We start from the raw sequence: 25,115 nt of genomic DNA, 5'->3' as shown, positions 1-25,115 counted from the left end.
AAAAATGAGAAACAAGCTAAATATTCCCTTAGAGATAAATAAATGTACTATTTTCATATGACAGAATGCTTTCTCCAGTGAAAATGTATGAACCAAAGCAGTTTGGACACATCTCGAAAACATCGCTTTGAGTAAAAGGTGGCAAGAGATTCCCGGAGGGCTACTTATATAAAAACATACAAAATGATGCTTTGTCATTTATGAATGCATGTGTTTGTAAGAAATCAAATATATCAGAACATTCATGGGAGAAATAATCACCAATTTCTCCAAAGATAGAAAGGGAATAGAACCGGGGAAGGGCGCAAAGGGAGTGTTAACCATATATGTTATATTTTATTTCTTAAAAATGAAAAATTAAAATATCAAAATATTTCACTCAAAACCTCCATATCTTTGTTATTTAGATTAAATGACTTTTCCTTAAAAAAAAAAGGAGTTCATCTTAGCAAATTGGACAGACAAAAATATGAACTTAAGTGGCATTTTGAGTTGATTTCTTTCTCAGATTCATTTCAAGTGCTGCTCTCCAGGTCAGGGAGCTTTTCCATTCTCTTTTACCCTTTCACGTATTATACTCCTTTTCATGTATCTGAGGAAAATCCAAATGTCATAACCATTTACATGACAGACAGAAGAAGGTCATCATGTTAATAATAATAGATTAAGATGAAGATTGTTAGTACCCAACAATAACAGCAACGACAAAAAACCCCAAACCGAAAAACAACATCTTATTCAATGTTTCAGAGCCATTAGGAAATATTTTCACATTTGCGTGGCATAATAGACCTCATCATATTAGAGTTAATATTGTTTTACTGATGAAATATGACTTTCTTGTAACTTTAGTTCTCATTTCTGCTTACTTGCCTGCAGAATTTTCTTAAGAATATATACTCCTTTGATCTATTCTCTGTTTCACTCTTATACTATTTCCTACCCAGTTAGAAATTATAAAAGTAGATCCCCAGTCTTCACCTCAGGACCTTGTCATGTGGCCCTAAGAGATGATACTAAATTCTTAGTATCAAAACAAAAGTAATTGTGTCATAATAAACCTGGAAATGTAAGAAGTCCTGATTTGGAGCAGTAGTGAGGAAATGTTTGGACATTTTGTTTGTTTGCGCTTGTATTGAGGGGGCTTTATGGGAAACAGAGTAGCCTGTAACACGGGTCCCCAAAGTCTTACAGTCTTCAGGGGGCTATCAAAATAGCTTGCTGCCTGAAACTAGTGTTTTCCTCTTTCCCACTGGTGCTAGAGATGCTCTCCTGATTTTCGTTCAAAGACTTGCCTGTCCCCTCTGTTCATTCTCAGAGTTGAGTCTGTGTACACTGAGCATGTAACATACTTGTTCCTAAAACCAGGGAGGTTGGTCTTGGTCCGAGTGGGTTTATTGTTTCTAGTCCCAGCATTTGTCAGTAGTGTCTCAGATGGGCTATGTCCTTTGGAAAAGGAGAAGCTAGCCTGATCCTGCAGGAGACCCGGGTTCAATTCCTGGGTCCAGAAGATCTCTTGGAGAAGCGATAGGCTGCCCACTCCAGAACTCATGGGCTTCCCTGCTGGCTCAGCTGGTAAAGAATCCTCCTGCAGTGCAGAAGACCTGGGTTTGATCTCTGGGTTGAGAAGACCCCCTGGAGGAGGGCGTGGCAACCCAGCCCCGTACTCTTGCCTGGAGACTCCCGTGGACCCAGGAACCTGGGGGCCTGCAGTCTGCGGGGTCGCAGAGAGTCTGCACGGCTGAGCGTCTCAGCACTGCAGCGCTCCCCACGAAGTTCCTACCGGGTTTGTTCTTTTGGGGACTGTGTCACCTTTGTCTGAAGGCATAGACATTTTTCTCAAAGTAAAAGCAAATCGGAAAAGTCATTATACAGAACACTGCATGTGCCTGTATCCTCACCTGCCCCTTGGTCCGCTCCTGACCGCCCGCTGGGCCGGGTCCACTGTGTCCGGTCTTCCCCCTCTGCCCACTTGCCCGCGGTCAGGCCGCCCTTGGCTCCACCTGACCAGCTGAGCGTTGTCGCCGCCTGCACAGTGCGAAACTGTGATCAGATCAGCAAGCATCGCTGAGCATCTGCGTTGCACACTAGGTACAGATCTCACCTTTATCAGCTCATATACATGAATGATACTCTCAGGCACTGTTATTACTCCTGTTTTACAGATGAGGAAATTAGAAGCACAGGAAGATACTTTTATTTGATATGTAAAAATTTCCCATGATACTTCTGTGAGGAACAAAGATGACATCTATGTCAAAGTAAAGTACATTTCACTCTTGTCTGCTTTGTAACAAGGCTCCAAGAATGTTTGTTGAATGACTGAGTAATTATTCCTGAAATGTACCATGTTTTGTGTAGGTAGAACCCCCAGAATAAAGTGGAGTGTAAATATAATAAGCACTGTGTCGATAACTCAGTAGCCACCCCTAACATATTCTGGTTTCCTTCTTCTTCCCTTTTCCTCTTAATTTCAAAATCACAATGATTGTCTGATTGACTATCTTTAAAAGGTCATGATGAATTATTCTGTAATATTTGAAATGTTATGCTCAGAAAGGTCAAACCTTATTTTTTTTTGGTATGAAGTACCACATAGGTTTGTTTTTCCTGGGCATTTTCCTCTTTTTTCAAAGAAAGATGGCAAGAGATTTAGAGCAGGGTGCCCTCTTGAGGAAATTTTAGTACCTTCTCAAAAACTGGAACTGGCATTGGGTGAAGGGAAAAAATCCAGATAAATGATGTCCACTATGAATGAAGTGCTCTGATAAATAAGTATTAATAAATAAGAGTAACCAAATACCACATGTTTGAGAATTAATATTCTTACTGTTATGCACTAATTTAGGAACTGTCACTAAGTTTTAAATAAAAACAAAAAGCTCTAGAAGATATTTTACTTCCTGTTATTCACTCAATCCTTCAAGTAACATTTATTAAGCACCTAGTCTGTGCTAGGAACATGCCGAGCACAGTGATCAATAAAACATAGCCTCTGCCTTCATGATGCTCACTACTTGTGAGGAAGATCTCAGCAAAGAGAAATTAACAGGTATATATGTACCTACAAACTGGGGAGAGTGCTGTGAAGGAAATGAAAAGATTCTGCAATAAAGAAGAGGAAAATAAGTTTTCCCTCGGGAGGTCGAGGAAAACCGCCCCGATGGAAATAACCGAGCTGCATCCTTGTTTTTCAGTCCATTCCAGGTTTGCCTGTCTAGCATAGACAGCCTCATGGGCCCTTGTCCTAGTCTTTGCCCTTGTTTCAGCCTCTGCCCTGGAGCTGAGTTGACTCCTGCCTCTGTGCCTGCCTCTGAGGCAAGCAGACAAGCCTCATTCTTCTTTCCTCACCTCCCTGCTGCCTTAGAGCCTCACGTTCATTACCGTGGGGGTGGGGCTGCTCAATTAATAAGTGTCTTCCCTATTAATACTGATAGCCCCTGATAGTAGACCATTAAAGCATTGTAATTATATTACTTAACAGCCACATTTCCAACAATGTTAAGGATGTAGATGGTGTCAGTTCAGTCCAGTCGCTCAGTCGTGTCCAACTCTTTGTGACCCCATGGACTGCAGCACGCCAGGCTTCCCAGTCCGTCACCAACTCCTGAAACTTGCTCAAGCTCATGTCCACTGAGTCGGTAATGCCATCCAACCATCTCATCCTCTGTCATCCCCTTCCCCTCCCGCTTTCAATCTTTCCCACCATCAGGGTCTTTTCAAATGAGTCAGTTCCTCACATCAGGTGGCCAAAGTATTGGAGTTTTAGCTTCAGCATCAGTCCTTCCAATGAATATTCAGGACTGATTTCTTTAGGATGGACTGGTTGCATCTCCTTGCAGTTCAAGGGACTCTCAAGAGTCTTCTCCAACACCACAGTTCAAAATCATCAATTCTTTGAAGCTCAGCTTTCTTTATAGTCCAAATCTCACATCTGTACATAACTACTAGAAAAACCATTTCTTTGACTAGATGGACCTTTATTGGCACAGAAATGTCTGCTTTTCAATATGCTGTCTAGGTTTGTCATAGCTTTTCTTCCAAGGAGCAGGCGTGTTTAATTTCACAGCTGCAGTCACTATCTGCAGTGATTTTGGAGCCCAAAAAAATAAAGTCAGTCACTGTTTCCATTGTTTCCCCATCTATTTGCCATGAAGTGATGGGACCAGATGCCATGATCTTAGTTCTCTGAATGTGAGTTTAAGCCTCTTTTTTCACTCTTCTCTTTTACTTTCATCAAGAGGCTCTTGATGGACTACCTTTGCTTTCTGCCATAAGTGTGGTGTCATCTGCATGTCTGAGGTTTCTGGTATTTTTCCTGGTGACCTTGATTCCAGCTTGTGTTTCATCCAGCCCGGCATTTCACATGATGTACTCTGCATATAAATTAAATATACAGCCTTGACCTACTCCTTTTCCCAGTTTGGAACCAGCCTATTATTCCATGTCCAGTTCTAACTGTTGCTTCTTGACCTCCATACAGATTTCTCGAGAGCCAGGTCAGGTGGTCTGGTATTCCCATCTCTCTAAGAATTTCCCACAGTCTTTTGGGATCCACACAGTCAAAGGCTTTGGCCTAGTCAGTAAAGCAGAAGTAGATGTTTTTCTGGAACTCTCTTGCTTTTTTGATGATCCAGCGGATGTTGGCAATCTGATCTCTGGTTCCTCTGCCTTTTCTAAATCAAACTTGAACGTATGGAAGTTCACGGTTCACGTACTATTGAAGCCTGGCTTGGAGAATTTTGAGCATTACTTTACTAGCGTGTGAAATGAGTGCAATTGTGCAGTAGTTTGAACATTCTTTGGCATCTTCGCATCCTGGAATGAGAAGTCAAGTGGGCCTTAGGAAGTATCATGACGAACAAAGCTAGTGGAGGTGATGGAATTCCAGTTGAGCTATTTCAAATCCTGAAAGATGATGCTGTGGAAGTGCTGCACTCAGTATGCAGGCAAACTTGGAAAACTCAGCAGTGGCCACCGGACTGGACAATGTCAGTTTTCATTCCAGTCCTAAAGAAAGCCAATGCCAAAGAGGGTCTCAGAAGATTAAAAACACAGGCTCCTTGCCTGCCATTATGCTTTGAGTAGAGAAAGAGAAATAGGCATGAGGACAGCAGAGAATTTGATCATGGAATATAGTTTGTTCATGTTGACTGAAATATATATGGAATCTAGAGAATGGTACTGGTGAACCTCTTCGCAGGGCAGGAATAAAGACATGGACATAGAGAACACACTGTGGACGTGAAGAAGGGAAGGAGAGGGTGAGACAGACTGAGAAGGTAGCGTTGGCACATACACACGACCACGTGTAAAGCAGACAGCTAGTGGGAAGCGGCTGTATCGCGCAGATTGCTCCGCTCCGCGCTCTGTGATGACCTCGATGGGTGTGGGGGGGGGTTCGAGAGGGAGGGGAAGTATGTCTACTTGATTCACGTTGTTGTCCAGCAGAAACTAACACAGCATTGTAAAGCAACTACACTCCAATAAAAATGAAAGAAATAGAATGATCTATGATACCAAGCATATTGAAGTCTCCAATCAGAATTGGAAATATGGAAGTAGATCTCAGGGAAGAGTTCAGAAGCACTGCAGGCGTGCTGTCTGATGGTTGACCTAAGTACCATCATGTGTGTTAGTGGTTCAGTTGTGTCCGACTTTTTGTGACCCTATGGACTATAGCCCACCAAGCTACTCTGTCCATGGAATTCTTGGCAAAAATGCTGGAATGGGTTGCCACTCTCATCTTCAGGGGATTGTCCCAACCCAGGGACCGAACCTGGGTTTCCTGCATTGCAAGCGGATTCTTTGCTGCCTGAGCCAGAAGGGCAGCCCAAGTACAATTACAGTCAGTCCATCTGGAGAAGGGAGTTCAGCTAGCCCTTCGTTCTCCGGACGGATGGATTGTGCCAGACTGGAGGCTTTAACCTATGTGGGCAGCACTGCCTGCCGGCGGGCGGCCCACAGTGACTTCTGGGCTGGTGTGTATGTGACCATGTGCGTCTGGAGCCTGAACTGTGAGGAAGTTCCTTATACCTTACTTGTAACTGTAAATAGCTCTCTTCAAGAACACTAATCACCTTCTTATTAACCAGTTGCTATGGAAAAACTATTTAACCCCTTTGAATCTCACTTCTCTCACCTCTAAATTGGGGTTAAAAATCTCTTGTTTACTTCACAAAGTTATTATACTTTGAATATAAATAATATATGCTGTGCTGGTTAGATTGTGCTGAAACTAATACATCCACATATTGTTGCTACTAGATAGCAATTTGAAAGATACACCAAAAACCATAAAATGCACAAACTCCTTTGACCCAGTAATTTTGTTCCCGGTAATTTATTCTATGGAAAAAAAAAATTAAGTGAAAAATCATACACATTGTAGCATTTTCTATTCAAAAAGTTATAAACAGTAATAGAATGATTAAATAAGATATCTTGCCTTAACACAATGAAATATTGACCAACCCCTAAGGAAACTATAGGTATGTAGAAAACAGTTGGGAAAAAAATGAACAAAATAAAACAACTGATAGTATAGTAGAACTTTAAGTATTTTTCCTTTTATTAATTTATCTGAATGTTATTACTCCGGCAGAGTAATTAAAATGCTTAAAGCATTTTAAAATTTAAAAAAAATTTTGGCTCCAAACTACATTTCTTCTTACTGTCTCTTATTTTTCATTTAGGGAAATTATCGTTTCATGAAGCTCTTACTTGCACGCAGAGCAAACTGGATGCAGAAGGATCTGGAAGAAATGACTCCTTTACACTTGACTACTCGGCACAAGAGCCCTAAATGTTTGGCGCTTCTGCTGAAGTTTATGGCACCAGGAGAAGTGGATACACAGGATAAAAACAAGGTAGCAGACTGTCAGAGTCGAGGACAAGTAGAACAGACGCAAACACTTTATTTTATGACGTGACGCCTCAAGGAAGAAGGCCTCAATTACCACTCGTTCGTGGTAGAACAATTCCAAATCTCCACATGCCCCAGAAAAGGATTTCACTTAAACTGTGTCCTGCCAGCAACCATAGTGTAGTGGGTAGCATCATCTTTTCACATTTGGGGAAACTGAAGCTCAAGAAGATTAAAATCCTACCAAAGATCCAAGTGCCAGGACTAGAATGTGAACCCAGGCCTGCCTAACTTCAACTCATTATTTGACTGCTAGTCATGATAGTTGCCAACCCACTCCAGTGTTCCTGGAGAATCCCAGGGACGGGGGAGCCTGGTGGGCTGCTGTCTATGGGGTCGCTCAGAGTCGGACACGACTGAAGTGACTTAGCAGCAGCAGCATGATAGTTGCAATTTGTTGTGAGATTTGTGGTGACAAAACGCCCCCAGACAGTGTACTGAGTGCATGCTTGCTTTAATGCCCTGGGCTTGGGCGCACTCTTCTTGGCTTTCAGTGTGGAAGCCACTGCTTGTTCTGTGTCCGTCAGCTTACTTAAGCTCTCTGTACCTCAGTTTTCCCATGTGCGAAACGGGATGCCAGGGTTGTTGAAGAGAATGAGATAATGTATATCAAGTGTTTAGCACAGTGCTCAGTGCATAGTATGCTCTCAATAAATATTAACTGTAAAATTATTACTAATTTCATTTTGATTATAATATTTGCTCTGACATTGTTATTGGGATTCATTATCTTCCCTGCTCTTGAATTCAAACATGTTGTATACATTGGTCATTGTTTTGATCAACTTTCTGATTATTCTTTACAGGAAAAAAAATGTGGTCTTTAGTTAGACAAAGGCAGTCATCCTCTTTGTTTTTATCAGGCACTTTATCATAGAGTCTTACGAACTCCTGCATGCTCATGAAATTAAAACTCTTATAATTAAGTCTCTGGGTTGATACTCAATTGTCTTTTCACTCCCATAGTATTCTTAATGTGATTTTTAAATTTTGTTTGGTAGCCATTCATATAACTTGAAGTTCTGAGATCAATTTTTTAATTTTACAACTGCTGTGAACTGATGTTATTCCTAACTCACAGCATTTGTAGTGCTAATATTTCACTGAGAATTCCCTGGGCATCCAGTGGTTGGGACTCTGCATTTTCACTGCTGAGAGCACGGGTTCTCTGGGTTGGGAACTATGATTCTGCAAGCCATGTGCTACGGCCAGAAAATAAATATTTCCCTGAAAAAAGCACTTTGTTCAGTCCACAAAGACCCATTAGTCGCTTGAGCAAAAGTGCTTTCCTACGTCTATGCCAGTGAGCAGAGCGCTCATCCCCCTCCTGCTCGGTGTCCTCATCAGTCACGTGCAGGCTCAAGCGTGCTCGTCCCCCGGAGCCGTCCTGACGCGGACGGCAGGAGGAGGCTCACGGAAGCCGCCCCGCAGCGCAGCGCCCGCCGCGCGGCAGGAGCTGGCAGAGGCTTGCTGTGTTGTCACTGTGCTGTTGTCGAGGTCATTTTGAGACTCTCTCCGTTTGCAGCAAACAGCTCTGCACTGGAGCGCCTACTACAACAACCCTGAGCATGTGAAGCTGCTCATCAAGCATGACTCTAACATTGGAATTCCTGATGTCGAAGGCAAGATCCCACTTCACTGGGCAGCCAACCACAAAGATCCAAGTGCTGTTCACACAGTGCGATGCATTCTGGTAGGTGTAATGGACGGTCTTACCCCCAAAAGAGATTAGGCTGTGAATTATCCACTGTACGCAGGAGCATTTTATAGCATACAAGCAAATCATGACGCGAAAGAGTACAGAAAAAAACATGTGAGCTCATCAGCAGGAAATAGAGCATTTTAATACTGTGATTTAAGACCACACAGACATTTCCTACGTGCCTGCTTCCAAAGGCATTCTCTCTCCCTATGCCATGCTCATTTCTGTCCCCATCAGTCACTTTTCTGAGTTCCTATTTATCATCCCTGACTTTGTTTCATACTTGTTCTTATCAGATAGTAAGTAGTTGTAAGTGAATAAATACATTTAAGATATAAGGAATAGGGAAACTTACATACTCATGACTGAGTGGAGCAGCCAGGTAAGTCACTGTCTAAGTTCCCTGGGTACCTCCAAGCAGCAGTCTTTTCTCTCCTTTCTCAGAGGCAGCCACTACCCTCAATTTTGTGCTTATTATTCCACTGGTTTTCATTATAGTTTTGCCACATATGTTTGCATTCCTAAACAATGTACTGTTTCATTTTTAACATTTTTCCATTTTATATTCATAGAATCATCCTGAAAGTATTCTGCAACATCCTTTTGTTCAGTGTTAAGTTGGTGGCTTTAATCTGTGTTGCTGTGTGTAGCTGTAATATATTACTTTTTACTGCTATATGCTGAGTAGTATTCCATTTTTTGAAGATTAAATGACACACATTTTTCATTCTGTTATTGACAGACATCTGGAACTGTTTCCAGTTTTTTGCTATTTACAACAGTGCTGCTTTGAACCTTTTTTAAAAAGTCTATCTAGTGTATGAATTTAACTGGTTGTTGCAGGTATATAGAAATGCAGTTGATACTTTTGGCCATTAATTATATATCTAACCAACTTTCTATACTTATGAATTTTGAATGTTTATCAGTAAATTCTTTGAGGTTTTTTAATCATTTCTTCCCAAATTACAACTTACATGCTGTGGTAATTGCATGTTTGGTCCTATTTGCTTGTAACATACAAATTAGACTTTTGAAGATATTATTGTTTTATTTATACAATGGTTAATTTATTTCTACTTGTATGTTAACTGATTCCTTTGCTGTGCATTTCTTCTTGTATCTCCAATTTGCCATCTAGGGTTATTACCTTTTTCCCTGAAATACAATTCTTGGAACTCCTATTAGTATAGATGTATGGTAGTTAACTCCCTGATTAATTCAACTGTTAAGAATGGCTATGCTTCTACAATGCTCTTGAATATGTAGTTTTTCTGTATACATAATTCTAGGCAGTTACTTTCATCAGCTCTTTCAGACCGTTATTTTGCTGCTTTCTGCCTTTCATTGTTCCTCTTAAATAGTCTGTTATTTGTCTAATTGTAATCCCTTTATAGATTATCTTTTCTCTCAGGGTGGTTTTTAGAAATTTTCTATATAGTATTCTAGTTTTACACAGTGTGTCTAGTATGTGGTTTTTATTTTTTTTTTCGTGTTTAGTATACATTCTGATGATCACATCTCAATTCTGGAAAATATATAACCATTATCTCAGTATTGCTTCTCTTTCGTTCTCTCTACTCCTGCCTATGGCATCTGCAATAATACGTATTTCAGACCTTTCCGTCTCACTTTCCACGTCTCTTAGCTCTTCTTGTCCATTTCTATCATCTTGCCCCACTCTGCTGCGTTCTGGGTTATTACATCAGGTCTGCCCATACCAAGTCTTTCTCCAGCTGCATCCAGTCTTGTTTACACTATTTGTTTAGTCTTCAATTTTAGTGATTGTGTTTTCACTTCTGAAAGTTCTCCTAGGTTCTTTTTCAGAGCTGCCTGATCATTTAGAGAGCGTTTTCCCATGCTTACTTTTTAATTTTTTAACTGTGCTGTGTGGCTTGTGGGATGTTAGTTTCCCCACCGAGGATCAAACCCATGCCCCCTGCATTGGAAGCACAGATTCTTAACCACTGGACTGCCAAGGAAGTCCCCATTTTTTATTTTCTTACGTGTTTTATCATTAGTTATTTTTTCTTTATGTGTTAATTCCAAAATCTGAGGTCTGTGGAGGGTGATTCTCACTTATAATATCTTCCTTACAAATTTGGCTTTTTTTCCCCTCCTTTATAAGTGCATTTAAGTCCTTGGGAGACTCAACGTCCTAGAATGCCGCCATGGTAATATTCTACTTCTTTTTGAAGTGTTTTGTAATACCTCTCATACTGTTCTTTTATAAAATAGGCTGACTGTATACAGAGCTCGAAACCTGGAGAGTCCCTTCAGAGAGTTCTTAAGTTGGGACAGGAGGGCTTGACTTTGGGTATGACCTAATCTGAGAAGGGATCTGAGGTGGGTGAGGGAACTCTCTTCAGCTAAAGCAGTTCCAAAAAGCTGACAGGAGATCGTCTGCTGGCAGCACTTTCAGCAGCCGTGGAGGGAGGAAGGATGTGGGGAAGGAGGACCTAAGCAGTGCATCGTATCTCTACAGATATCCACGAGAAAAACACATAAATGTCGTGAACTGTCAGTTTAAACCAAAAATCTAATAACCATGTGATGAAAAATTTCAACCTCATTCATAAAAGGAATACAATTTAAAGCATCAGTGAAATGCTTTTCATACCTATAAGGGGAAAAACATTTTAAGTTTGATAATATCAAGTGGTTAATTTGTGCCAGCATGTGGGGAAATAAAAGCTTTTACACATTGTCACGGATGTGTTAATTAGAACAGCCATTTGGAGGGCAGTTTGACAATATCTAACTGAAGATGCAGATATCTTTCAACCCAGGAGTTTCCCTTCAAAGGGTCTGGGCTAGAGAAAAATCTCACATATATGCCACAAGGAAATATGTAAAGGAAGTGTGTTCCTTGCAGCATTTTTGTTAATAGTGGAAACAGTCTAAGCAACCTAAGCATCCTTCAGCAAGGCCTCCCCTGCTGGCTCAGACGGTGAAGAATCCGCCTGCAGTGCCAGAGACCTGGGCTCCATCCCTGGGTTGGGAAGATCCCCTGGAGAAAGGAAAGGCAACCCAATCCAGTATTCTGGCCTGGAGAATCTCCATGAACAGAGGAGCCTGGTGGGCTACAGTCCATGGGGTTGCAAAGAGTTGGACACGACTGAGCGACTTTCAGGAGAATGGAGAACTAAACTGTGGTTTAACAAATAGACTGGTATCATATTACAGATGCCCCAATGTATGGTGTTGAAATAAAAACATTCAAAAATATAAATTTGAAAGAAAAAATTCAAGGATATACATGGTATAATGCATAAGTATAAATATTGAAAACATATACAAAATTTATCTATTGTTTATGGACGTATACAAAAATACAAAACATATGGCTTTAGTTGAATCCATACAGATTAAAAAAGCACATTAGGAAGTGTTGATTCCTATTTAATCTAGATAGTACAAGTACATTTATTTTTCTGTACTTTTTATAGTTAAATATGAAATTAAATTTTTTAAGATTTAGACTGTATACTTTTTTCTAAATTTTATCACTTCTGCTGAGAGAGAATATACAGGTTTCAAAAATCGCTCAGTTAATACTTACATCAAATGTGGCTTTTTTGAGGATTCTATGTATGTCTGAAGTCTCTGGTTCCTTAAAAATAGGATGCTGCTCCAACAGAGTCTTTACTGAACTGGCAAGACTACGAGGGTCGAACACCTCTTCACTTTGCAGTTGCTGATGGGAATGTGACAGTGGTTGATGTCTTGACCTCATACGAAAGTTGCAATATAACATCTTACGATAACTTATTTCGAACACCACTTCACTGGGCAGCTTTGCTAGGTGAGTTGAATATGAAACCAAGGATCAACAGTAGGAGGAACTGCTTGAGTATAGGAAATTTTCCATGGCTTCTCCTCCACCCCCCCCATCAACTCCCACCTCCTATTTAATTGTTTTAATTTTTAATTGATATGTAGTACTTTGTACCTAAATTTCTCTGTTGTATGCTTAAATTTTTAACAATACAAATGTATTCTGTTATATGTTAATTTCAACATTATGTCTTAAAATTTTTATTATAAAACCAATGTGCATTTGTTAACAAATGTAAAATAATCTTCACATTCAGTGCCTTTGCTTTTATTGGAAAAGGGCTTTAATTTTATGTTTCAGCTAATACTATGATATTTGGTTTTCTTTTCTTCGTATTTCCTGATGTGCCTTTTACTTAACATTTTTGGGGATCACTTTTTTATATGGAAGATTATATATGTGTATCTGTCTGAATTTTGGCAATCTGAGAGTCTCTCTTTTAGTGAAGGAGTTTTGCCCACCGACAGGCATTGTTACAAATTGTACAATTTGATCTTTTTTCTGTTATTCTGATCTTTGAGGATAGGTTTTCCCCCCCTTAATTTGGGGGTTTTTACTGATTTCTTTGTTTTCTGCCTTGTGATGTATGGATTACATTGTAGCTATCTAGTTTTGAATTTCCTAATGTTTCAGGAGGGTTTCTATGGTTTACTAGTAGTTACTTTTAAATTTATTAAAAGCTTTCTTAAGCCTAAGCCTGAGTCAAGAGCAAAACTTCATTTACTGATTCCCATCTATTTAAAATGAGGAATTTGGCACACTTTCACTTATACTCTTTGGGTGTTTAATATGATCTGCCAGTTACTATTAATATTAATCATTATAGAAAGATTATTATTATAGACTTAGTTTTAAAATTACATGTTTTCTCTTTTTTAAATGATTCTTACATTTGCATTTGGTTTTATAGTCAGGTTTATAATTATTATTCAGTCTTCATTTCAGTGTTTCGTTTCATCGCTTTTCCTCTGCATTTTTGCAAATTTGTCTGCATAGCACTAAACTGAATTTTCTTTTCATGAATTCTGCTTTCTTTCTGCCTCTTATAGATTATATTTTAGGCTAGATTTTGATTTCCTTCTATCATCCATATTTCTTTTTATCTCAGCTTTTTATATTTTTACCTCCTTCCATTACCCTTTCATTTTAGATTATCTTCTTCTTAGGATACTGTTTCACTTCATAGAGGCCATCTCTTTGTAAATGTCAAGGATGCCAAACTGTTGCCTGAAATTTTCTTCCGGATCCTTCTCTAGATCATTTTCTGAGGTATGCTCTTGTTCTTTCTGATGGTGTTCCTTTCCCCCTGTCTTAGAGTGTTTCCTTACAACCTGTTCTGAATTTTTCTCCTTATCTCTCAAACAAGATGCGAGGTATTTAGATTGAGGGTGTGGCGTAAGTTGCCCTTGACCCCACTTTTGCCCATTGGTGTTATGGAGCACTCGATCTCGCACCGCAGCTGGGGAGCAGGCGGAGGAGCAAACTCCCATGCCAGTCCGTTTTTCTGCCTGGCGTCCACACAGGGTCTTCTTGCTCTGCTGATGTGGCCTCTGCCTCATTGCCTCACTCCGTGTACACTGAAGCAATGGCATGTATGAAATTCAGGTTTCCTAAAATGCTGTTACCAGGTCTGTTCGTTCTTTGATCCTTTCTAAAGTCCTTCGCCTGGGGAGACCTCCTCCACATCCTCCAAAGTGGACTGCAGGGCTCTCTTTTCTACCAGCACCTCTCTATTCCTGCCCACTGCTGGGGTTTGGAATTCCTGCCTAGATGTTCGAACACTGGGGGAAGGCGATACGAAGTGATAGAAGGTGTCAGAGGTCACAGGAGACTGTGTCACAGCTGGTCCACCTGAAAAGCGGAAGAGAACAGCCATGCAGTTCTGATCGGCTGTGCAGGAGAACCTGGAGGCTGGGGACAGAGAGGGCCTGACTTCTGGCACCTTCCCTCCCTCTGGATGGGCAGTTTTATAAGGTGAACCGGGGGATGCAGTGAGCTGGTACCAAATACAGTTTTTTCTCAATCTATTATGATTAGTCATTTCCTTGTTGATCAAAGCAGTGAGTTTTTAGTATTTACGTTTTTGCCTTTGAGCTGCCTAATCATAGTATTTTGGTAAGAACTAGGGACCACTCTTCTGAAACCCTTGTGAGTGCTGGTTTATGTACGAGTGATTTTTCTTACCCCTTTCCTTTAAATAGACCGTAAATGAATCAGTCCTTTTGTGTGATAACTACCTTGTGTCTGCTTTCAGGCCATGCACAGATTGTCCATCTCCTTTTGGAAAGAAATAAATCTGGAACCGTTCCATCCGACAGCCAAGGAGCGACACCCTTGCACTATGCAGCTCAGAGCAACTTTGCTGTGAGTAACCATGACAGTTACCGCCTTTTAAACTAGAGTGTTGTCGTCAGCACAGTGTAACTCCATCTTCCTCACGTCCCCTAAGGCACCACTGAACAGTACACTGAACACTCAGATTGCTGAAATACCGTAATTTCCCACTTTTCTTTCTCTCTGGTACTCACAGCAAGTATATCTATAGTTCTCCTTCCTGGCACTCCTAAAAATCTATTCTACTTACCACCTCCAGTTTTGGTAAACCTTTATCTTCTATTATCTCCCAAGATCTTAGAAAAATACTAAGTATTTTGAGTTGGGGTTCTTTCTTATTATGAATAGATAAGAAATTCAGTTGTCCCACTATAGTCAACCTATGGAAATCAGAATTCAATCCATAGTTCAACACAGGCCTATGTAAAGACATGTTATCCCTATTTAGAGATGAAGAAACCAAGGTTCCAAGAGATTAAATGATTGCCCTTTTTTTTTCAAGTATACTTTCATGTTTTGATAATTTACGTGTTTGTTTATCTTCGGCTGTGCCGGGTCTCCATCGCTGTGTGGGCTTTTCTCTGGTCGGAGCAAGCGGGGGCCCCTCTAGTTGTGGTGTGTGAGCTTCTCCTTGCCGCGGCGCCTCTTGCCGCAAAGCACAGGCCCTGGGGCGTGCGGGCGTCAGCAGCTGCGGCGTGTGGGCCCAGAAGTTGCAGCTAACGGGCTCCGGGGCACATGCACAGCGGCGGTGGTGCATGGGCTTCGTTGCTCCGTGGCGTGTGGGGTCTTCGCAGATCAGGGGCCGAGTCCATGCCTCACACATTAGCAAGTGGACTCTTTACCACTGAGCCATGGGGGAAGCCCTGTCTAAGGTCTTGAGCCCAACTCTTAGATTCCAAATTTAACTGTGTACAGAAACGAGTAGTTACGTAACTGTGCTAATGAAAGTAAGAATACTAGAACATTATAGACGTTTTTTCAAAGAAACACTTCCTGCAGATAATTTGCCAATTACAGAAATAGTTTTTTAATAATGATGCAAAATCTAAGCTCAGTTTCAAGTCCCTTGATCTCCTTTAGACTCTATTAACTTGCAAGGGGTTGTAATTCCCTTTTTAAAAAACACTACCACCACCATCAAAAACCCATAAAACCCTTGTAAGCGTTCATCACTTAGAAAACATACTCAACAAAAGAAATGTTTGCAAATTGTTAAAAGAAACCCCCAAAATCACCAACATTAAAAAAATTTACTTCTTTATTCAAATCACTTAATAAGCACCTACACTAGCTCCTGGGAGCTAAGCTATAATACCGCAGTAGCTTAACAACTAGTTTTAAGACTAGGAAGCAGTGTGTGTTGCAGGAGAAAGAGTGTGGTGATTTAACTCTGGATTCTACCTGTGTGTTTGCTGCCAGTATTTATGTGGCCCTGAGCCTGAACCTCATCTGTAAAATAAGGAGCTGGAATAGATGAACCTTACATTTTTCTTGCTCTGCAGTATTGAATATCAACATTTTATACATTTTTAGACAACTCACAGCCTCCAGAAATTGTTTTTTCTGAAACTGTGTTATTTCCATCCAAGCAAAAGTGTCTATGATCTTCCTATAAGTTTGTAAGCATCTGAGTTTTGAGGAAAGATGCAATTTTAAGTGCTATGAATATTGCTGTTATTTAGTTGCTAAGTCATGCCTATCTCTTTTCAACCCCATGGACTGTAGCCTGCCAGGCACCTCTATGCGTGGGATTTCCCAGGTAAGAATATTGGAGTGGGATGCCATTTCCTTCTCCAGGGCTTTTCCTGAGCCCGAGATCGAACCCACATTTCCTGCATTGGCAGCTGGATTCTTTGCCACTGAGCCACCAGGGAAGTAGCTATGAATGTTAACTGCCATTAAAAGGGTCACGCACTGTAGGAATTATTAAGGGCCTTCATCTTTGTATGCTTCTATAGTGGAAGAACCTAGAGTGCAGGAATTCCTGAATAATACTTGTTAGATGAATTGAACACTGCACTTCTCAGTAGCCACCACTCATCATTTGATAAATCCATTAACTATTTTAAAAAATAGTAGCACAGTACATAGTTTCTTCTCTGCAGTTAAATTCTTAAATTTAATTGAGAATAATCATTCTCAATTATAAGAATATTGAATGAAGGAATTAAGTTACATTTTGAAATGCTGTGAAAACTAAAACCAATACATAAGGACAGCAGATTGTTATTTTCAATGGAAATTATAATTCTTTTATTCATAAAAAGATAATTTCATTTGATTCACAAGTAGACAAAAAATACTTTGCTTCTTAGTGGAAGTCGCACATAACACTGGTTTTATTGCCATAGAAAATGCATGTCTCAAATTTTTAAATGTTTTCTTACAGGAAACAGTTAAAGTGTTTCTAAAACATCCATCAGTAAAAGATGATTCAGACCTTGAAGGAAGAACATCCTTTATGTGGGCTGCTGGGAAAGGCAGTGATGACGTCCTCAGGACTATGCTGAGCTTAAAGTCTGACGTTGACATTAATATGGCAGACAAGTACGGAGGTACAGGTGAGCACTGGCAGACATGTCCAGCTTTCATTCAGGCTTCAGAGTATAGATGGTGCTATAATACTTGCAAAATAGTAAGTTGAAACCATTGTTCCTAATCTAATATTATTTGACATTGATCTTTACTTTTTAAGTTTAGGTTACCAGGATATCACTCCAACAACTTTATTTTTTCAAGTATTACAGCTAAAATTAGCCTATGTTTTTATCAAGTGAATTTTGACATTTGATTTACAAGCCTTGTTGCTCCTTAGACGTAATTGCAGGAACTCTTCTGATCATATATCTTTGCATAAAAAAGCATGAACCTGTGCTTTAAAAACTGTGCATACTTAGCAGTTACTAACTACATTTTCAAGAATTTAGAATTATGTTTTAAAGAATGCACACGTCTATGCATGTTCTCACCAGTCTCACATAATATGCTGTTTTCTCACTTTTGAACAGCATTACTGCATCCTGAATCTCCCATTTCAGAGTTAACCTCCCACGACTCTAGAAGCTTCAAAGCTTCACAAGCTCTTACTATGTGCTTCCTTCGATCTCTTTTTCTAAGAAGACAGCCCTCGAAGGATGTGTTGACTGCTGAGAGAAGCTCTTGTTTTTTAACACCCGTCGTCGCCGTGGGTGACGCAGCTCTCCCGTGGGTGCTGCAGGCAGCCCTCCATGTCCGGGGTTTTGCATCTGTGGCTTTGGAAGGCTGGCTTGCACCGCGCCATCTCATAAAAGGGTCTTGCGCATCTTCAGATTTTAGTATCTGTAGAGGCTCCTGGAACCAATCCCCCATGGATAACAAAGGATACTTGTGTGTACAAATTACAAGTCAGAAAGGAAAATCACAGCACAGAAACGCTGAATGGAACAAAGCCTCAGCTGTGAGCTTCTCAGTGTTAGGTTTTCTTAGACATGAAAACATTCCAGAGCCGTTTGCACCTACCTGTCACCCTGGAGAAGATCTTTCTATCGTTCTTGATCACCAGAACTGTTCCTGTAGCCCTTGGGGGATAGAGGGGAATGTGGCTGCAACACTAACATCTCCTCTCTACACCTAGACCAACACACCTTCTGATTTTTTAAAAAGAGTTTTTAGGTAGTATCAATTTTGATAAAGGCTTCAACTTGTAAAAGTATTTGTTTATCAGAGTTTCACCATAGACTTTAAGCTTCTTAAGGAGTATTATACAGATACATAAAACATTGAGTTTATAAATGATCTGTGTATTTAATTTTTTTATCAGATTTTATTATGCAGTCTTTTTCACTGGCATCACTTTTTAACTTTTCATGTATTTTAATAAAGTATGGGCTAGGATACTTGCATTCTCAACAAAAGTTGTCTTTCTGATGTACATCTTAGTTGGGGTTGAGACCTATAATTTCAAATTCATTCATTCCCTGGGCTGTTTCTCTTAAGGAGATTCTGTTATACGTCAGTGATACATATACCTTCCTGACATTTCTATGCCAGTGAGTTCCTCTCCATCATCCCTTTAGAAGGTTGTTTTTCCTTAATTAAAAATGAGTTCTTATCCATAGCAATCTGTAAGTATTATTTGGATCAAATAAATCAACTATAAAACAAAATACAAAGCTATCAGGAAAATGTGAACACTCTCTGGGTATATCTGATGTTACAAAGCTTGTGTTAACATCCTTAGATACGAAAATCAGCCTGTATTTTCTTTGCATTGCTGGGGCTGGGGTTCTGCACACCACATTTGCTCTTTTCAGCAGGGCGGTCAGCCACAGTGGGCAGTGCAGGGAGACTGGGAAGCCAGAAGAGGAGCTTGGGATGATAGCTTCCTGTTTGCTTCCTGTTCTCCTGTTTGTTTCCGGTTCCTGCCGGCATATCCTGGTCAGTCTGACTCAGCAGAGCACTGGTCTCTTATTCCAGTGGCAGCAGTTAATTCACTTTGTGATTCTCCCAGCATTACTGGTCCTGCCAAGCAGAGCCCCTCCTCAGAGGTCTGAGGCTCAGCTCGGCAGGGCGCCCCCTCTAAGCCTTTAAAGTTGTAATGATTCCATCCTCTTCTTTTTGTTCCCTCAGTCTTAGACTTGCTACCCTCTGTGATACCTTAGTGTTGCCTTTTTGCTTTTTTAGCTCTTCAGTACAAGGCTGGCAGTCCTTCATATTTAATTTTCTCTGTTAAAGTATCTGAGAGATACTCTGATTGATACAGTGGCTGTGTTTTAAAAAAGAACCATTGTCTTTTAGCCATACTAACTAAAATATTCACAAACAGAAGGATGTGACTCTAGACTTTTCTTCAAAACAATCAGAAGTGGGGGAATGGATAGCAGTTAAATGAAACAAGATTAGCCAACAAGATCACTGTTGAAGCTGGGTGATGACAGTATTCACCCAGAGAAATTTGGCTTTATTTATCTTTTTTTGTAGTCTTCCAAAAAGATACATGCACCCCTATGTTCATAGCAGCACTATTCACAATAGCCGTACATGGAGACAGCCTAAATGTCCGTTGACCGATGAGTTGATAAAGAAGATGTGCCTTTACGTTTGAATGACATTTGAAATTCTCCATAACATAAAGTTATTGGAAAGAATTTTTTTTTCCATTTATTTTTATTAGTTGGAGGCTAATTACTTTACAATTTGGTAGTGGTTTTTGCCATACATTGACATGAATCAGCCATGGATTTACATGTGTTCCCCATCCCGATCCCCCATCCCACCTCCTTCCCCATTGGAAAGAATTTTTAAAGTTCCTATGTAAACGTGTTTTTTTCAAAGAAGGAACAATGATTGTAGTCTAAAAATTGTTTTAAAATAAATGAAAATAATCAGAAATGGGAAATTTCCTTTAACGAGATCCTTAATTCTATCTTTTGCTCAGTTGAAGTTTTGTCTTTTTTTTTTTTTAAAAAAAAACCTTGACATTGATATTTATCTGAAGAGTATCTGTTGCATACTCGATACCACATGACACAAGTACAGAATTTCAGAATTAAAAAGTACCTTAAAATTGCATCTAGTCCAGGGTTTTCCAAGCTGTGTTCCTCAGACCAGTGCCTTCGCATAGAGGCACCTAGCGTGCTATGAGGGAGTGGGTGCTTGGGCGGGTAACCCCACCCAACTTTAACCAGAACCACTCACCTCTTAACTGTTGTATGTGTTGGGTGTTTTATAAAATTCATTTAGGAGGGAAAAAACTAACATTCGTATGGTATTAAATGTGAAAAAAATCACTGAACTGTCACAGGTGTCTCATTGCCTTAATCTGCCTATGACATCCTCACCAACCTTTTCACCAAAGACGCCCTCACTGTCTCTCAGCGTCCAGTTGGCCGGCCCCAGTGCAGAGCGCTCATCACCAAAGCTGCTGCTTTTATTTCGGCTGTGCCGTGCGGTGTTTGTGATCTTAGCTCCCCAGCCAAGGATGGGACCTGGCCGGGCCCCTGGCAGCGAAAGTGCAGGGTCTTAACCACTCGGCCGCCAGGGAGCTCACACGTGACTTCTGTCTTGCGCTTGCTCTGCAGGACGCGCTGCCTTATACTGAGCCAACACTTTCCAGACTAAGTGTTGCTTTGTGTGTCTTCTTCCACACGACATGCTTCAGGTACTTGAAGGCTCTCACACCCATCTTGTCTCGGCCAATCTATCTTTCAGACGTTTAGGTCAGGCTTTTCAAACTCATGTGTGCATGACAATTACTAGAGATATTCCCAGATTAAACAGAGATCCTACATCAACTCCTGTCAATAAGTCCTGTTGATTCCACATCCAAAACATATTCTAATTTTTTTCTGCTTCCCTCCATCTCCACTCCTGTCACCCTCGTTCAAGCCACCACTGTTTTCACCCAGACTACTGCACTAGTGTTAACTGGTCTCCATACTTACATCCTAACTTGCTTGAATGCATTCTGAAAATGGCTAGTGTGACCCGTTTAGAACAGAAGTCACACATCCCTCCCCTACGTAAAGCCCTTCCATCGTTCTGACCCGATGGCCGTTTGTGATTCAGCCTTTTCTGCCTTTGTGGCTGCCTGCACTCTCGCTCATACGCCGCAGCCTGTTTGCCTGCTTTCAACACGTGCATTCATCCCTGTCCCTGTTTGCGTTTGCCCGGACTAGTCTCCCTTGAGAGTTCTGCTTTGCCTCTTTTTTTATGATTTAGTCTCAGCTTAAATGGACCTTTAGGTACCTTGACAGGGCTTTCCCTAACCACCAATCAAAAGTAATCCCCGTAAATCAAAAGTAATCACATCACTTCACATATCAAAACAGTTCTTACTTCTTTAACTATACCGTCTGTCACCATCTAATACTTAAATGTTGTTAGTTCAGTGTTTTGGTTTTGTTCTGCTTTGCTGCTTCTATGAAAATGTAGCCTTAGCTTTTTGTTTCCTACTGAATTCCCAGCATTAGATTGTGTACCCAGCCCAAAGTGGCATCTCAACAAGTCCCCAGGAATCTGCATTTTATAGGCACCCCAGGTTTGGTCCATGGATCACACTTTATGAAAAAAACATTTTCCTAGATAGTGTAGAGCCATAATTCTTAGAACTGGCCTGGACCTCTAGACAGATACCCTGAAACATTGAGAAGAATTTAGAGAGTGATGATTTAAATAGAATTTAAAGAGTAATCTGAGGAGTGGGGATATAAGCCCTAGAGAGGAACAACATAGGCAGGGATCAGTGCAACATGAAACTAAACTAAACTAAACTAAAAAAACTCGGCTTTTTCCCTGCCATCTCGAAGTGAATTGCTCTTTTTAAAATTGGGCCCTGAGGAAATAGCTGACTTGCATTTGGAATCGTGTTCTATGAACTGTGCTCTCAAGGCAGTAAGCTGCACGTGGGTACAGACCCGCTGCAAGAGGCGCACAGGCGACCAGCTGAAGAACCAGTAGGTTGGCGGCTCCCCTCACACATCCGCTCAGAGGCGTGCACGGATCGTGAGTGGGCTGGTGGGCAGAATTGCCTGCATCATTTAAGTCATTTCTCTTTGCCATGTTTTGTCCTCTTGCTCTCTTAGAAAGAAGAAAAGATAATAAACTAGTGACTGAGGAGACCATTTCAGACCAACAGGATGGAAAGGAAGAAAACAGTGAGATGAGAAAGGTAGAAGGAAGGGGAAAGTGGGATAGTAATACATACCAACAGAAAGGAAGATACAAAGAAGTGTATGCAAGTGAAGAATAGATCATCTTGAAGATTAAATTGCGTTTGGCCAAAATGATGTGAAAATCAAAAGAGGAAGAGACACACAGTTAGCATAGTAAAAAGGTGAGGTTGTTACTTAAAAGTTCTTCACTCTCTTTCGCTCCCTCTTTAGCTTTACATGCCGCTGCACTTTCTGGCCATGTCAGCACCGTGAAGTTATTACTGGAAAATAACGCTCAAGTAGATGCTACTGATGTCATGAAACATACTCCACTTTTCCGAGCCTGTGAGATGGGGCACAAAGATGTGATTCAGACACTCATCAAAGGTGAGTTACTAAGAGTGCTCATAACAAGTCAGTCTCAAAAGGTAGGATTTCTTACAGTCACCCTTTGAGATACAGCTTTACATGGCAGAGAGCTGTCTGGGTGGAAGCATGGAGGGAAGAACCTGGCATCAGGAAACCCGAGATTCACTCCTAGCTCCACCTATTAGGAGCTGTTTGATTTGGGAAAAGTCACTGTATCTGCCTGATCCTCAGTTTCACCTCATATAAAATGGGAACGATTTCTATCCTGACCAACTCCCAGGCTTATTGTAAAAATCTGAAATAGATGATATACATGAAAGCTTTTTGCTAAGAGTAAAGCATTTAAAGGACTGTTATATTCTTTAAACTTCTCTTCTTTTTGATAAATTGCTGTCTATATTAGACATTTTCACTATATTTTTGCTTTTTCAGGTGGAGCAAGGGTGGATCTAGTCGACCAAGATGGACATTCTCTTCTACATTGGGCCGCGCTGGGAGGAAATGCAGATGTTTGCCAGATCCTGATAGAAAATAAGATCAACCCAAATGTGCAGGATTATGCAGGAAGAACCCCACTGCAGTGCGCTGCATATGGGGGCTATATCAACTGCATGGCCGTGCTCATGGAAAACAGCGCAGACCCGAACATTCAGGACAAAGAGGTAAAAATCCTAGGTCTTTTCTCTATCATTTGCTCCGAAGTGTCTGCATCATTGCTTCTTTGTCAACTAAAATTAAGTAAAACGGTTTGTCAAGTGATGAGATCACTCAAAAATCTGTTAAAAAAAAAAAAAATCTGTTAGTTAAAAGTGATTTTTATTTGTCCATGCGCTCTTCTAGTCCTTGTGTATATGTGTATATAATTTTTAAAAGTCATAGGATGGGAATAGTTTCATAACTTTTATAAAATATATAGATACATGGCATATGTATGTAAGTATATAAATATATATATGATTTTACACATTTTGTTTTGCTTAAAATTATCACTAATATTTTTTCATTTGGTATATAATCTTTTTCATAATCATGGATGCTTAACATTTCAAAGTTCTAAGAGCTTTCTGTTTTATAACTCATTCAGTCCTCACAATAAGTCTATAAAATTGCCTTTATTTTCTACATTTTAAATTTTTCACTATTTCATTGGTATTTACTCTCATCTTTATTATTGCCTACCATCCACTTTTATAAGGTTTGATTTAATATTCTTTAAAAAATTCTTTTGATGAAATTTTAAATCATTGGTTTTTTTCAATATATATATTTAACCATGTTTGTTACTCTGAATGCTGCTTTAGCTTCATCTTACAAATCTGGATAAACTGTAGCATCACTATCATTCAACACATTTTCTGATTTCCATTTCAATTTATTATTTGATTTATGGGTTAGTTAAGTGTATTGTTTAATTCCCAGGCGTTGGGCATTTTGTCATTATCTTTTTGTTAATGATTATATTGATGTTCTATTCCTGCTGTAACAATTACCACAAACTTAGTGTTTTAAAACAAAACAAATTTGTCATATTACTAATCTGGGTGTCAGAATTCCAAAATGTCCTAAAGATCACGGTGTTGGCAGGACTTCATTCTTTCTGGGGGCTCTAGGAGAGAGTCTGTTTCCTTGACTTTCCTGGAGGGTGCCCACATCCTGTGACTTGTGGCTCTGTTTCTCCCGCTTCAAATCTAGCAGTGACTGGTTGACTTTTTCACACTGCATCACTCTGACATTCACCTTCTGCCTCTGTCTTTAACTTACTATAAGGACCTTTGTGATTACACTTGGCCCAACTGGATAATCCAACTCACAGTCAACTGATTAGCAGCTTTAATTCCATCTACAACCTTAATTCCCCCTTTTCCATTTAATATAACACAGTTACAGATTCCGGAAGTCATAAAGTGGACATCTTTGTAACAGAGTGCCTTATTCTGCCTACTGCATTGATTTGTAGCTTAAATTTTACTTTAGTTTAAAAAAATACTCTGCATTATTTTAATCAGCATATGTCCCAGCATATGGTTGATTTTGGTAAATGTTCTGTGTACACTTGAAAAGAATACTAGTTTTGTCATTGTTCAGTACAGTGTTTTCTATACATTTTACATTGTATTTTTCATGCTGTCTATACCTTTCCTACTTTTTAATCTATTTCTGCTATCAACTACTGTACGACGTGGGTTAAAAACCTCCCACTGTAATTATGGATATGACTGTTTGCCCTTTTAATTTTGCCAGTTTTTATCCTATATGTTTGGAGACTGTGCTGTTAGTTGCATTCAGATTTAGGATTGTGATGTCTTCCTCTTTGAC

At 40.1% G+C, this 25,115-nt stretch overlaps 1 protein-coding gene across 7 annotated transcripts in view; it reads left to right on the top strand.

Moving 5' to 3' along the window:
* Positions 1–25,115, top strand: part of INVS (inversin) — a 134,608-nt gene that overhangs the window by 63,642 nt on the left and 45,851 nt on the right. For 5 of the 7 annotated variants that reach the window (XM_070458411.1, XM_070458412.1, XM_070458417.1 and 2 more), the window contains 7 exons: positions 6,696–6,869; positions 8,451–8,618; positions 12,252–12,432; positions 14,720–14,829; positions 17,189–17,360; positions 22,662–22,817; positions 23,232–23,461. In XM_070458411.1, coding sequence (XP_070314512.1) covers positions 6,696–6,869; positions 8,451–8,618; positions 12,252–12,432; positions 14,720–14,829; positions 17,189–17,360; positions 22,662–22,817; positions 23,232–23,461 — 1,191 coding nt within the window. Of the gene's footprint in view, positions 1–6,695; positions 6,870–8,450; positions 8,619–12,251; positions 12,433–14,719; positions 14,830–16,524; positions 16,559–17,188; positions 17,361–22,661; positions 22,818–23,231; positions 23,462–25,115 lie in introns of all 7 variants that reach the window. The other 2 variants (XM_070458413.1, XM_070458416.1) reach the window with 2 other exon arrangements.

This window comes from Odocoileus virginianus, chromosome 29, assembly GCF_023699985.2.
Source record: "Odocoileus virginianus isolate 20LAN1187 ecotype Illinois chromosome 29, Ovbor_1.2, whole genome shotgun sequence".
In the NCBI taxonomy this organism is placed as follows: Eukaryota; Metazoa; Chordata; class Mammalia; order Artiodactyla; family Cervidae; genus Odocoileus; species Odocoileus virginianus.
This window is presented reverse-complemented; position numbering and strand designations above follow the sequence as displayed.